General features: G+C 44.5%; 2 protein-coding genes and 1 long non-coding RNA gene across 3 annotated transcripts in view; 2 read left to right on the top strand and 1 right to left on the bottom strand.

Annotated features, from left to right (window-relative positions):
• The window catches only part of LRPAP1 (LDL receptor related protein associated protein 1), a 140,829-nt gene that overhangs the window by 36,658 nt on the left and 89,336 nt on the right, over window positions 1–14,835 (bottom strand). The window contains exon 4 of the mRNA XM_085642489.1: window positions 10,978–11,098. Coding sequence (XP_085498615.1) covers window positions 10,978–11,098 — 121 coding nt within the window. The remainder of the gene's footprint in view (window positions 1–10,977; window positions 11,099–14,835) is intronic.
• LOC146863111 (uncharacterized) overlaps window positions 12,593–14,835 on the top strand; it is a 172,232-nt gene continuing 169,989 nt past the window's right edge. Inside the window, exon 1 of the long non-coding RNA XR_014978214.1 lies at window positions 12,593–12,632. This is a non-coding gene — a long non-coding RNA (uncharacterized LOC146863111). The remainder of the gene's footprint in view (window positions 12,633–14,835) is intronic.
• Window positions 13,146–14,268, top strand: LOC146863113 (uncharacterized). Its single transcript, XM_085643403.1, has 2 exons — window positions 13,146–13,518; window positions 13,607–14,268. Exons 1-2 carry the CDS (start codon window positions 13,146–13,148, stop codon window positions 14,266–14,268), a joined length of 1,035 nt encoding a protein of 344 aa, XP_085499529.1.

Genomic DNA, 14,835 nt, shown 5'->3' with positions numbered 1-14,835 from the left:
TTCCCAAAAAGGAAAAAAATACTAACAGGGTTTGAGGCAGAAGTGGGACAAAATAAATAATGATGAGGAGGGACCATCCAAAGGGCTGACAGGTCTAACAGCATACTACAGCCTATGTAGGGTGACCAGGCGTCTCGGATTTGCTGGGATAGACCCAAGTTTCCACTTGCTGTACCGGGGGAGTTCGGGAAATTTAGTTTATGTCCCGGTGTTTTAGGTCTCGCCTGACCCAGCGCATGCGCTGGTCTGGCGACACTTATTGAGAGGGCTCCAAAAAGATTTATCAGGCCAGCCTAGAGATACAGTGCTTGTGCGCGGGCACGCGCGCCGCGCTTTACCACGATTACTTTCACTTTTGCGGCCACACGGCCGCTTTGATGTTTGATCGCGATCACTTTCGCGGCCGCAGGGCCGCTTGGCATAGCCAATAGGTCTCGCTTTTGGGACCTTATAAGTATTTAGTTATGCAACTGTTGCATGGCTAAACACTTATAAGGTCCCAAAGGCGAGACCTATTGGCCATGCCAATGCTTGTTTTAAGAGGGTCGACTGAAAACAGTGGGAAGGGGCCTTTTTCAGTTTTCCAAAGCAGGGATAGTTAGCAGCTGTTATAAGAAAGCAATGTAACTAACAGGCATGCTACTGGCTTTAAAAATTGCATTTTATCTATGTTCTTCCTGCCTCTTCTGTAATTCTCTGCTGAGGTTCGCTGTCATTCTGTGAGCTCGGTTGAAGTAAAATTGTAGTCCATCTGCTATTTTTGTGAAATGTCTCCGTTTTTGGTTGTATAATTCTGGTCACCCTATGCCCAGGGTCAGATTGGCAGGGGAGGCAATCGACCTGTGCCCAAAGGGCCTGTGCCAGAGGCCAGCTTGTGGGCTGATTTTTTTGTCTGTGGATCAAGCAACTCCATATACCTCGGCTGATTTTCCCTATAGAGCAGCAGCTTCAGGTGAGAGGTAGTCTGAGCAGGCCACATATTAGGCCTATTAATTGTTATTTGCAGAATGACCATAGGTCGTCAGGAGGACGCGCATCATGTGGTGCACCTCTTTCCATCCCGGGCCCAGAAGGTGCCAGTGAGCTTTTGAGCGAGGTGTGTATTTTGAGCTGTTAACAAGTCGTTGGGTGTGGGAAGGAGGCTTTTGTCCCCCACAGCAGGTCACAACGACCAGACAGACAAGCCTCAAGTGCCTGCTGCCAGTTTTCTTGGATTGAGGTTAGGAGTTTCAGTCAAATACTGTGCACTGGAAATAAAGAAAAAAAACAAAAAAACAGAAAAGTTATAAATAACTTTGTATTAAAAAAAAAAATCTGACTAGAAATGGATGAGAAGAAATTACCTTTTTCGGCATGAATGGTTGCGAACTGCAATTGTTGGCCACTTTTTTTGGGTGTCCAGGCCAATTTTTCATCCCAATCCGACCCTGCTTATGCCCATGACAAGCTTTTACCTTATGTGGGGGGAAGATATGCTGGCCTAACTGCGTTTGTTTGAGGAGCACCTGCAACGTGGTTGCTTGTGCTATTAAGCATTAACGTAGCCTTACGACTAAAGTGGTCGACCTCGAAACTGGGGAACCAGGTTCGAGTCTCGGCAACGTCGTTCAACATCCTGTGATTCTGGGCAAATCACGTAATCGCCCCGTGCCTAACAAAAAAGAACGTGTCCTTCTGTAACGAAACTGGTGTTCATGTAAAGCGCTCCTATACCCGATTTCTCTGGTCTAGTTCGCACTATACAAAACTCTTACAAAAAAGAAAAAAAAGAAGAATACATGAAAATGTCAGCACTGTACCGGATCATTGAATCCATTGATGTTTTTTGTCTGACATCTTTACAAGCAATAAATGTTTCATGTCTCTTCAATTTTCAAACTAGCTCTGTTTTATCATCAAACATAGTCTTGGAACCATGTAGATGTGCTATCAATACAGCTTCCTTCTCATGTATTAGAGGTGGCAGGGAGGGTTGAATGTGGAGTCAGAGCTACAACAGAGACTTTAGCCCTTCCATAGTTACGTCTTTCTGGGCACTAATGCCCAGTTCCTGGACACTGCAGTAGGCAGAAGGGAAATTAGTGAAAAAACACATTGGAAAGGAAATCCGGTGGGAAAGGGTATTTTTCACCAGTTCAGGCATATTTGGCGACAGGGCATGTGCTCTTTTTCCTGCATACCCGCTTTTACTCCCTACCCTTTTCACCTTCTCTTTTTCTTATCAACTGCTTTCTTTTCTGGCTGAAATCAAGATACCTCAATTGTTTGAGCATACAATATGGCCATATTCATTTTCGAATATGTCTGATATTTCTCTGGCTAGTGCTTTGCACAATTGCATACGTTAACTGCTGTAACTATTTTGTATTCGCCATCTTTTGGTGAACGTATATATTTGTTAAACGAGTTCCATCTTGCCTTAATTTGGAACTATACTTTGGAAACAGGTTGCTTATTTTGGTGATACAGAACATTAATAAAGGATCATAGTACCAACTATGCCTAGTGTAAGTTAGACAGCTCCAGGTATAGCCACATGAAACTAATCAACAGTGTTTATTTCAGAAAAATGATGCATGTGTTCCTCTTTTAAACCACTAGCTTTAATTCTTTCCTCATACACCACAGTGCTCGGCTTGACAGGGCCCAATTTAGCGGGGAAGCAGAATAAAAGGAAAACTGTTGAGTTCGAATCAGCTGTGTTAGTGTTCTTAAGGACATGGTTACACTATGTGTGTGTGTGAGAAAGTGGGTTGTTAGTGGAGCATGGTAGAAACCCTGCTCAAGCATCAGCCACACTCCCGGTCAGGGTAAGCCACTATATTAACCTCTGCTTAATCTTCTCGTAGCTTAGCACAAAAGTATTCAAGCCTAACTTAAGAGGCAATGTGTGATTTATGAACTAGGAGAAGTGTCTAGAGATTTACTTTGAAGTGCCTGGAATTTCCTGCCTCCCTGCCCTGGCTTCAGCCAGGCTGCCGACACAATGGGCTAGAAAAGGAGTTCTTCGTGGGAAGGCAGGGCCCAGCCTTTTGACTTGTAAGTGGTGCTGTGCCCAGCTCGCCCCCATCCTGCCAGTGATGGCCACTCCAGGCACACCTAATCCGTCTATTGTGTAGCTCTCTGGGAGGAATATACAGAGTACAACTGCCAACTCCACCCAGTCATGGGATCCAGGAACAGGCTCGGATACTAAACCATTAGGGCAGGAAAATTCCAACAATCTAAAAGTGGCATTTTCAAAATTGTGACTTAAATCCAACGTTCCCATTAAGGAAGAATTTCAAAATTTCTCTGACACCAAACATGAATTCCATACCTACTCTCAATCAAAAGTTAGCACCTATTAAATATAACAAGGCAACCCAAACTTATCCTATGGGAGAGGTAGGCCTAACAGAAAAAAAAAAACTTTTGTTTTTCACTATCACCAGGGCATGTAAAACTTACCAGTACATGTCCAGCTTTCTTATTACAACGCACCTTGCCCTATGGGCTGTCTGGGACCTATCTTATGGGTGACTTACATGTAATAAAAGAAGAGTTTAGGCCTGGTAAGGGGGATATTTTGCAAGTCAAATTTGTAGTTTAAAGCTGCCAGCAGGCTGCAATGGCAGGCCTGAGACATGTTTTAAAGGGCTACTTGAGTGGTTGGTACAATAAGTACACTAAGCACACCAGTAGCATTTAAATTACCAGCCCTTCGTATATTGTATAACACTTTACTAAGGACTTATAAGTAAATGAAATATGCCAATCAGGCATCAGCCAATTTTACCATGTTTTAGGGAGTGAGAACAAGCACTTTAGCACTAGTTAGCGGAGGTATAGTGCAGAGTCCTACGGTCAGCAAAAACAAATTCAGAAAAAAAGATGGGTGAAGGCAGAAAAATAAAAGTGGTTAGCCCACCATAAGGCTGACAGGTCTAACAGTGTTGCTATGCCAATCTAATTATCTTTTTGATTGAGTTACTCTAGACAGAGAGTGAGGAATACCAACAGTTATGGTATTTGGCATCTCTCTTGTACAGTTCTGTCGCCTTGCAGAACAAATGAACGAGGAGGGAGTCTATTCACATAGGACAATAGGAACCACAACAGAGTTGTTACTTGAAGACATCTGGAATTAATGATGGTCACATATTCAACGAGTGAAGTACCACTAAAACACTGGGGGGTAATTTCAAATTTGGGGGATGATGGGAGATTGGCCAAAAAACAGCAGATGTCATGTTCACCTCATTTAGAGTGAATGCCTATGTAAAACACATCAATGTGCAGCTATCCCATTTTGTTAAAACACAAAAAATTTCCTACACTCTTCTCAATCTGGCTTTAGAGCCGGTTTCTCGACTGAAACCACCGTTCTGGGAGTCACGAAAATGTTGCGACACAGCTTGGATGCTGGAGATACAGTTGCTCTTATATTACTGGACTTGAGTGCAGCTTTTGACACTGTGTCTCACACCGTGTTACTGAAAACTCTACATTCTTTGGGTGTGGCTGGCCCTGCACTCAACTGGCTGACTTCTTTACTCACTGACCATACGTTACAGGTTTTCTCCCCCTACAGCCAGTTCCAACACTCATTTCTCTCCCTACGAGGTACCTCAGGGCTCGATCCTTAGTCCTCTGTTTAATGATTACGTTAGACCTCTAGCACAGATTGCCGAAGAGGCTGGGTTGTCCTTTTTTTCCTACGCAGACGACACGCAATACTTTTTTTCTCTCTCTCCGCTGAAAGGGAATTTGAGTCATCTGTTCTCGGGCTGGGGTTGCGCAAAATTGCTTTGTGGATGCAAACCAATTTTCTTAAACTTAATGGTGAAAAAACAGAAGTTCTGATTTTGGGGAAAAACAAAGATCTCTGGGGCCCCCATCACTAACCTGTGGAAATGGGTGCCCTGCCTCAGCCCTCTCATCAAGTCCGCAATCTTGGCTTTATTATGGATGACCAATTATCAATGCATCAACAAGCCGTGAAGGTGGCCGTGACCGGTTTTACCATCTTGAAATGGCTTAGAAAAATTGTCTTGATGCTGCCTAGTTCTACCCAAAAAAAAGTTAGTCCAGGCTCTTGTTATCTCTAGACTTGACTACGGCAACATTCTTTACCATGGGGCTAACAAGGATGTGATACGCAAGCTACAGGTGGTGCAGAGCTCTGCACCACCTGTAGCTTGCCAGAGCGGCCTCCATTTCAGGCTCCCTGAGGGACCTTCATTGGCTCAGGACTGAGAACCGGATCAAATTCAAAGCTTTGATTTATATGTTTAAGATCAAATCCGGAATGGGACCTCGATATCTGCAAGCACTAGAACATCCTTACCGGCCATCCCGCACTCTCCGATCCACTACTCAGGTGAAATTTTCGGTGCCAAGGATCAGACTATCTCGCATGGGGGCGGGGGGGGTCGTTCTTTTGCCTGTTTAGGCCCTTCTTTGTGGCACTCTCTTCCCATGCCGCTCCGCAACCAAACTGCTTATGGGAATTTTCGTAAATCTGTAAAATCGTGTCTTTTTGATCAATAATCTCTACTTGCTTTGTTCCTCTGAGGCTGGCGCCGGGAAACCCTTTTTGGGTAGCTGTTGAGCCTTACAAATTCAAAATAACATAACATATTGTTGGTGGATGGCATGCATATCAATTGCAACAAACCGAGTGGAGTGGGGTCGTTGGCCTTGTGTCAGGAGGCTCTTCACCTCTGGAAGTGGCTGAATATTCATGGCATATCCCTGATCAGCCAGAACCAGGCAGAATATTTAAATGCAAGGGCAAACTGAAGGTCAAATACAAAAAATGTGATGGATGGAATGCTTGGTTTAATCTCAGCCACTAGAAATTACTCGGGCTGCATGCCAGTCCATCAGTATTTTGCTCACCATCCCACCTCTGTTTGGATAGAGCTATATGACAATCAGTCTTGACCCTACTCCAGTAGGAAGAGTCAAGCCTAAACTGTCAGACCGTGTTCCCCTGACCGTGAACACAAGCAACCCAGGACCGGTTTTACTCTCATTAGGGCTCAACAGTCCAGTATAGTTTTGTCCAGTGGCACAGGGTGCACAAGACCTGTGTCTAGGAATGTCCGTCCCATTTAGGGTGTTACTCTGAAGTATACAAAAAGTGATGGATGAAATGTTTGAATTAATCTCAACCACTGGCATCATAGTCCATTGTTATTTTGTACACCATGCCCCCTCTGTTTGTACCCAGAACATCCTGACATTTGTGCTTCTAGTGGTCATGAACGGACCAGTTTGCCCAAAACACTGCCGCCCGCGACAGTGGCCAACACAATGTTCTAGCAGGACCTGTGTTCACGCCGACAGCGACCATTCGTGATTACCAGCAACGCAAGATCTGCAATACGAGTAGACTGTGACCATGTGTGATGATCCATTAATGCAAAAGTCTTGCGACAACCAGATCTTCACGCTACAGCTACAACCGTCTGCGAGGCTAGACCTGCTCTTCGTGCTGATAGCCTCCTCCTTGCGACGTCCTCCAGCGGAACTCTAAATGCCAGACTTGAGAAGGGAACTCTTCAGCTGGAGTAATTTGGTCCCTTTACTCGACCCGCGTTCAATCACAGTTTGCCTGAACTTGTGATTTTCCCCCTTCCTTTTATTTATTAAAATGTACTCTATTTTTCTCAATTGGTTTCAAATGTTTGTGTTGTTTTCACGTTTACGGTTTGTGTGCTGCATAAATAGTTAACACATTGATTCTAAGTTAAGCCGGACTGCTTTTGTGCCAAGCTACCAGAAGGTTAAGCACAGAAGAATTTAATGACTTATGTGCTTCTTCCTGAAAAGAATTGTGGTTGTTGCCCGAGTGGGGCATTCACCCCCCACCAATAACCCAATTTCTTACACCAACAGACAGAGAATTGCAAGATTAAGCAACAGCCATTGACTGAGCAGATCAAGGGCTGATAATCTAACCTGAAGTCAGGCTCCGTCTTCCCCAATTCTGAAGGTTTCAAGGTCCTGGACTGAAATTCATTGCTATTTAATATAGAATTCAAGATGCTAAGCATGTGGAGGTAAAGGTCCGGTTTACTTTCTGAAGGTGGCATAGCACTAATGCTTCAGCTATGAACCTGTGAAACTCTTCTGCTCTTTTGATACAACAAGATTCTTTTAAGAGACTAGTATGGTTTAAGAACCCTAGGGGTCCAGACTATGATACTTTGGAACACCCTCTGTCAACCGGTTACCTTCAGTTCTGGAAGCTCATGAAAACAGAACAGGTAAAGCATGCTTTGAGTTGTCTAGTACCGACTGGGCAGTATCTTAGAAGGTCTGATCTTCGCAGCTGGATGAACTCTCAACTTTTATGTTTTCTAAATTGCCTTTTTGTGTACATCTTTCTTGCGAATTCAATGATCTGCAGTTACCTAGGTAAAGTGTAATGTTTTGTACAACTCCTAAAAAATTAAATGTATGAAAAATGTTGGTATGTTTAGCAGTGTTTATTATACCTCTTGTATCTTCAACCATACACTGATGTTCTCTTTTCTACATCAAGTTACGTTAAAGCACAGTTTAGCAATGCCAGACACAAAGATTGTTGTTTGGTGTTTCTAGGAAGTCTTATTCATATAGACACTCGTGCTTGCCGGGAAAGTACTGCTTAGGTTTAGTTTTTTATCTTTCTTATTGAGTAGGTAATATTTCTTTTTATATCAAATATGCCTCCAAAAGAGTAATGAAATTGTAAATGCCTTTTTCAGAAAAGGTTCGTAACCCCCCCCCAAAAAACACCACACTTTTCAGATGTTAAGGTTTCATTTTTTGGATCTGGCATGATAATAGCTGCAGAACGGAAATCACATTACATTTGCTCTTTCATCAATAACATGGAGTTAAATATTTTATGGTATTTTTCCAAGAATCTGATTTCAACTGGTTTCTGATAAGTAGAACACTTATTATCAACTCAGAAAAAATATTAATATTTGATCTTCAAGAGTCCATTTCAGTGCAGGTGTACTTCTTTATAAGTGATACAGGTTTAAAAGAGGCAAACAACAAAAAAGTTAAAAATCAAGTTCATTGCTTAATGGAAGTCAGAGTCTGACATTAAGTCAGAGTCTGATATGAAGGGCTGGACATGAAGTGCAGTTTCTTGTATGCTCGCAAACTGATATGCACCATCTAGACTTCGGGAGGGCAAGTCTTCAAAAACAACAAAATGTACCCTTATGACACTAAACTTTTTTTAGTGTGTGGATTAACTATGCACGGAAACACGTACAGCCATGGGTGAGCCTGATGGCGTGCACCACTGTATCTATGAACAGGCATGCCTCATGCATGGTGTTCAATTGTGTTTCCCTGGCCCAAGGAGACAAACTTTGAGTATTTGGGAAGAGGATGTGGCCTAACGGCTAGGGCGGTCAATATCAAATCTGGGGAAGCGGCTTCGAGTCTCGGCAAGGACGCTCAACATCCTGTGACTCTGGGCAAATCACTTAATCTGCCCGTGACTAACAAAAATGAATGTGCCCTTGTGTAATTCAACTGGTGCTCATGTAAAGAACTCCGATGTCTTCAGGTCATGTTTGTGCTATATAAAATTCAGGAAAAAAAAATCAAATTGTGTTTTTTGTCTTTGGTAGTGGCCATGGCGTCACACTAGTCTAGTATCAGCATAGAGGGCTAGGCCTGTCCCTTCACATGGGTAAAGTCACGCACCTGTCCTGTGACTGTGGAGGGGCACAGCAAGCCTACTCTCACTGACAGACAAGGAACTACTGTCCCTTTTGCGTATTTAGCACATACAGCGGTAGTGGAACATTTTCTATGAATTCAATGTTATACCTGGCTGATGAGCCGTTATCAGGTGAAAATGGGCCTAGGTCGCTTGTGTTGTGGTTCAGTGAGGACCTGGCCTGGCAGTTCGGGTTAGAATGCTCCCATGAGTAGCAAGGTCAACGCTGATTTGCATACGAATGGGTCCAAGCTGAGGTAGCATGGTGAGCAAAACAACGATGGGTTGGGATGCTAACTCGAGTTATTGGTTAGACAAATTGCAAGCATTTCTCCCATCACCTTTTGTGTGCTTAATCCATTGTTATACCCAGACCTTTTTAATCTGTGTCACTAGAGTGGAAGCAAAGTGGCCCACTCGTAAACTCTAAAGCTTCTATGTATTTACCGGAGTCCTAGAGCTAACATCCCAAGTGTATGTTGTGCACGTTTGTGTTTGCAGCCTACTTGATGCATGCATGGAGTGAGCCAGAGTAACGAAGGACTCTGGAATCCATTTTGGATACTCCTGGTCTGACATTTTGCCCAAGACGACGGCTAGATTATTGTTTCAGACAGTGGAAATGTATTGTATTGATCTGATTCCTGAAGCTGCATTGAGAAGACAGACAATGAAATGAGGGAAGAGGTGACAAGGCACTTTTAGAAATTCAATTAGGCCTTAACAAAGAACTAATATAATCCTTCTGAACTGCCATGCGGTGGATGGTAAGGGCAAAGGGTAGAACTGCAGTCTCTAGTGTAAGGTGTAGGAGACCCTTCAGGTGAGGCCCAGCCTTTTGCCTTGCCCTGATTACACTTTGAGTTGGCTGATGACCGTCAAGTGCAGAAGCCTCACAACCTTCTATGTGGGTGCTTTAGGCTGGAGACAAACCTGCTTTGAGGAGCATAACTCAACACAAAAGCTCCGTCTGGAGATCAGCCTGGAAAGGAGAACAATCCCAAACCGCTTTTGAAAGGCCCGACGGTGGACACTCATATCCAGCATACGTTTGCTAAATTTTTTTTTTTTTTTTTTTTAAAGAGGCCTCACTAGTTCCAATTCCCTGACCCCTATTGGCAAGAAAGGGAGTGCCTCACAGAGTACTCAGAGGGCTGCTGTGCAACCAGAGGTTGTGTGCGCTTGGCAGTCAGCTTCCCAGAGGAGAAGGAACATCACCTGGGTCTGACTCCTTTCTGGAAGAGTTGTATACATGCCTGAAGCACCTGGAAGTCAGCCTGCCTGTTGAAGAAGGAAGGAGTCTGCTAAGCCTCTTAGAAGTGGAAAGTAGCAGGTGTGCTGAGCTAAGGTAGGCCGGCTGCCCGAAAGGACTGTGCTTCCATGGGTGGTAAGAACAGAGCATTTAAACTGTAGGGATACTAAAACAACTGAACTGTGAGAGACTGAACATCAAATACCCTAATGGCTGAGATCCGCACTGGAGCAGTAATCGCACTATTGTTCTAATCCTGGGGAATCAACCTAAAGTTGGGGGCGGGTGGGGATAATGCCTAATGAAAGATGGTAGACGGAGGTACCGACCTGCACAACAGCACCCATGACAGTAAACTGTTCTTTGCCCATTTTGTGTGTAGTATCCACTTCAGTGTGCATTAAAGTACTTTTTGTTCTCGAAAGAGGAGCACTTGATTTATCACTCGGATATTACATATAGTTCTGAGCTCTACTACCTCCATATGACCTCCTTTGAGATATCTGTGACTGCGCGCTATTTCTGCTACTGAAAGTCAAGTGCTAAAGAGGTTGTACTCAGCCCTGCAGGCAAAGCCATAGTAGGAATGACCTTGGACATCAGTCAAATTACTTTCACTGCCCAATGTTGATGCCCAGTACCTCTTGCTGCCTGTGCCCTCTCCCCCCGGGTGGGATATAGCTCTATATATGTCCTTCTCCCTCTCTCTTATACATCGATTTATAGCTAAACAGATATAAATTTGGCAAGAGATAAAAAGGTAGGTAGGTAGATAAAGATTTTCAGATTGATAGAAAGATATAGATTTGCTGACACATAGAAAGAAAAAGTTAAAAGGATAAATGATTTGTTTAAATAAAATTAAAATATGGAAATAAGGAAAAAGGAGAAGACATGCTGAATAGCTTGAAAGAACAACTAATGTGCACAAGAATAGTAAACACTAGGCAACAAACACGTTTTTTGCTCAGTACATGACAAGAACATTCAGGCTATATTAAAGTACCTTCAGTCCTGCTGACGGTGTCCAACAGTAAATTGTATTCGTGAGTTTTTTCTTTGTGATGTTTAAACTCTCGCCACAGTTTCTCAAGTTCTTCTTCGGAAAACTTGCCAGAGGTCTTGGCCTAATAGAATATTAATTAGAAGCAATAAGAAAAAAGGCCATTAAAGCGGTTAATCAAGCCTAGGTGAATTAGGGATGCGAGGATAAGCCCAGTGCCATTAAAAGTCCATTAATCAGGCAAACGCGAAATTGGAAGTGAGCTTCATTGGCAACGCTACAATCGCTGGGTCATCGTTGTACAGCGCGAATCAACCGGATGCCCACAGGGTTTGTCATGTACAACGGCAGACTTAAGACTCCATCAGCCAAGGAAGGAACAAATCACGGACAACACCTGCCGGGCCACGACGCCTTGATTACTGGCAAATACCTCAGAGCGGGGCTACGTGCTTGGAAGACTGCACAAAAGATCTCAGAATTTCATCCTTTAGCTTTGAAACGTGAGTCACCTCCCTCGGGTACAGCTGCCACTTAACCTTGACACAAGTTAAAACTTCTTAAATGATCAAGAAACACGGATCCGAAGTTTCATAAAGCAGTGGTCCATATTTTATCCATGGTCTAACAGCAGCGCGCCGAGAGTGAAGCGCCCAGCTCAAACCCAGAGCTGCTCTTTGGGATGCACACTTTTTTCTTATTTTGTACCCGGATATCCTCTAAATGAATAGCGGCTCTCGCCTGACAGCAAAGAACAGACTAACATGATAGGACCCTGGCTCTCCCCAACACTTTCAACTTAAGCCTACAGTCTTGTCAGAGCCACTTTATTCTTGTTTTTTTTAAGCCTACAGTCTTGTCAGAGCCACTTTATTCTTGGTTTTTTTAGACCCATAGTCTTGTCAGAGCCCCTTTATTCGGTGCGTATTAAACAGGGATATACAGTGCGGCGTATGTTATTTACACAGCGTGGTTTTATTTCCAACCCATTCCGTCGTCTGCACTTCAGAATGGAGCATAACTCGGTAAAACCGCGCTTCTCTCTAAAATATGCAATCTGTGTATTTTTCCCCACAGATATTTTAAGTTCACTGGATGAAATTTCTAAAAACAAAGTGTAAAATACGTGTACTTTCTATAACAGCGGCTCGTAGCCCGTGCACCTATTCGTATTCCTAAGGGAGGGGGGGGGGGGGGGGTCTAGAATGAGGGCTTTAATATCTGGCAGTTTTAGCTAGAACACCTGCTAGCATCTATAGTGAATCACAAAAGCACCTTAAAAACTAAGAACCCCTTAAAACAATTTCTTTTAAAAAAAAAACAATTTAATACCACTCTCGTTGTACATGCAGATTTAGTTGATTAAACACAGGGCAAGACTGAGAAAAATGTTAAAACTAGCACCACCCCCTTTCCATCAATTCAATTCTATGTCAGTCCACTAAGGCGAGGATTATGCTTCTCTTTACTTTACTGGCAAAACAGCAGCCAATGAAAACTTTAAACTCAGCATAACCCGGAAGGACAACCTCCTCCTTAGTATGCACCAATCATATATCACACACTGTTATAAATGTCTGTGTAGTAACAAGAACTTCCTTTTTCTTTGCTGATGCAGCAGCGAGTTAAGCGTTTTCATATTCTCTTCATTTATGCATGTAAATTGCTGTATTTTTACTGTGCGAGTATTATTGTACTTAATTCTTGTTTAGCGCGCGTGTGCGCGCGATCCTTTTTGTTTATTTGTGGCGTTTCGGCGCTCAGTGTGGCATTTCCCCTTCGGTGGAGTGGGAGCGGGACAGACGCGCGCTTTGCGCTTGAGGGGGCAGTTCCATTTTGCCTGCCACGCGGTCCGTGCATGCGAGAACGACCGCATCGGAGATTGCATTGCAGAAGGGTTTTTGCGCATTCTGGACCCCTGCTGCCTCTACCCTCAGTCCCTCGAACGCCCGACGGGGCACATAAACAGATTACAGGCACTGCCTTAGGGGGAATAAGGGTGGCTCCCTCCACACTTGAATTTAGAATCACTGGCCAAAGTAATTATATTAGTTAGTTGCAGGGTGAGTTCACAAGATTTCTAGTGATAGATTAGTCAGGTTATATTGGACTTCAGTGACACCCCTGGGGTTTCCCCCCCCTGAAGTCCTCCAATCCTCCTAGTCTAAAAGATGGCGTATTACGCCGAGGAGGCTGATCAGTGGGCAGAATATAATGATGATTTGGAATACAAAGAGGTGCCCTATGAGCACCAAATGGAGGAACAACTAGTTGAAGCCCTCGATTCCCACGTCCAGGATTCAGTGAACAGGGCGTTGGTCAAGGCACTACAGCCATTTACGCAGCCCCTCCAAAATTACGGAAAGCGTAAATTCAAGGCTTCTCTGGGTGAATCATCCCATCATCCCTCAGCTGAGGCGCTTGCCCGGATGGCGGCTAACGTTATTAATGACCATGGCTATGGGAGCTCTCTCCCGTCTACTAGCTCATCCCTCTTGTACTCAGGGGACGATGATGACTCTTCCCCTGTCCTTGCGGACACCAGTGAGTCGAGCAAGAATCAGAGGCCCCTAAGAAGGCACCAAAGAAGAAACACAAGGCGCCTAAAGAGACCGCTCCTCCCCCCCAACAGAAAGAATCTACTTCGATCCCAAGAATATTGTGCACCCACGGTCCAGTGAATGGGTGCCATGTGTGGAAGTGGCACACTATGTCCAAGAGAATTTACATCGGGGCTTCGAGCAAGAGGTTCGCTCCACTCTGAGATCGGAATGCCCCAGGCCGGCCCTACTAGGCAAGGTAGTGGACACGCCCGAGTTAGACCCCAACATGGCCACCTTCCTAAAGAAGTTCTCAAAAGACCCCAAGAAAGGCTTGGACCGAGCATGGAGAGGCTGTCAGGATAAACTCCTTGACGTGTCAGGACCTCTCACGAAGGTTCTGGACGCTGCAGTGCAGGCCAAAAACGCCAACACGCCCTTGGATGCGTCGGAGATTCTAAAGTGGGTGCAGAGGGCCCTCTGCTTTTTAGGTAACGCTAATTGTGTGTTATACACCGAGCGGCGGCGCTCTTTCTTGATGCGAATTGATCCGCAATTTACGGACATGGCTGCGACAGAGGCGGGTACCCTGGCGAATAGATTACTCTTTGGAGATAAGTTCGTTAAAGAGTTAGGTAAATATGTGACCATGTTCTCTGCTCTCGACAAGGACAAGAGCAACATTAAAAAAAGTTTTCCATGCTGGCCTTTTTACCAGGGCCGGACGCTTGAGGGGTCGAGCGGCCGGCCGTAGATTCAATCAGACCTCGAGAGGATCAGAGTAGAGAGGTTGTGGTGGACCACAACAATACAACTTTTACCCCAACAGGAATCGTGGAGGTAGAGGCCAGAAGGGAGAATACAGAGGTCACAACAATGATAGAGACACCTCATATTCAGGTACATGTGATTCAAGGGGTAGATGTCAAGGTGGGGGGTCGGATTGCTGGGTTTGTTCACAAGTGGAGAACCCTGACTGGCGACCCTTGGATACTTCAAACAGTTCAAGATTTTCAGATAGACTTTTACGACACTCCCAAACAGACACACGCACCACATCCACTCCATTTTTCCCATGTAGTGAGGTCTTTCATAGATCGCGAATTGGCATCCCTGATGCAGAAGGGAGCTATTGTGCGAACTACACCACACGATCATAGCGTCACCAGCACGGTGTTTCTCGTCCCCATAAAAGACCAGGGTTTTCGTCTGGTGTTGAAGCTCAAAGAGTTCAACTCCTGGGTTGTGTATCGCCACTTCAAGATGGAGGGCATACACTTACTGCGAGACCTATTATTAGAGGGGGATTGGATGGTGCGGC

This window comes from Triturus cristatus, chromosome 2_2 (genome assembly GCF_964204655.1).
Source record: "Triturus cristatus chromosome 2_2, aTriCri1.1, whole genome shotgun sequence".
Classification (NCBI taxonomy): Eukaryota; Metazoa; Chordata; class Amphibia; order Caudata; family Salamandridae; genus Triturus; species Triturus cristatus.
Note: the sequence above shows the minus strand (reverse complement) of the source record. Positions and strands in the feature narration are given on the sequence as shown.

What these genes read in the sequence shown, in the direction of transcription:
- LOC146863113 (XM_085643403.1), top strand. Translation starts at nt 13,146, where the DNA reads ATGGCGTATTACGCCGAGGAGGCTGATCAGTGGGCAGAATATAATGAT. An exon ending in CCCTGTCCTTGCGGACACCA is followed by an intron (nt 13,519 to 13,606) that starts GTGAGTCGAGCA and finishes CCCCCCCAACAG; the next exon opens with AAAGAATCTACTTCGATCCC.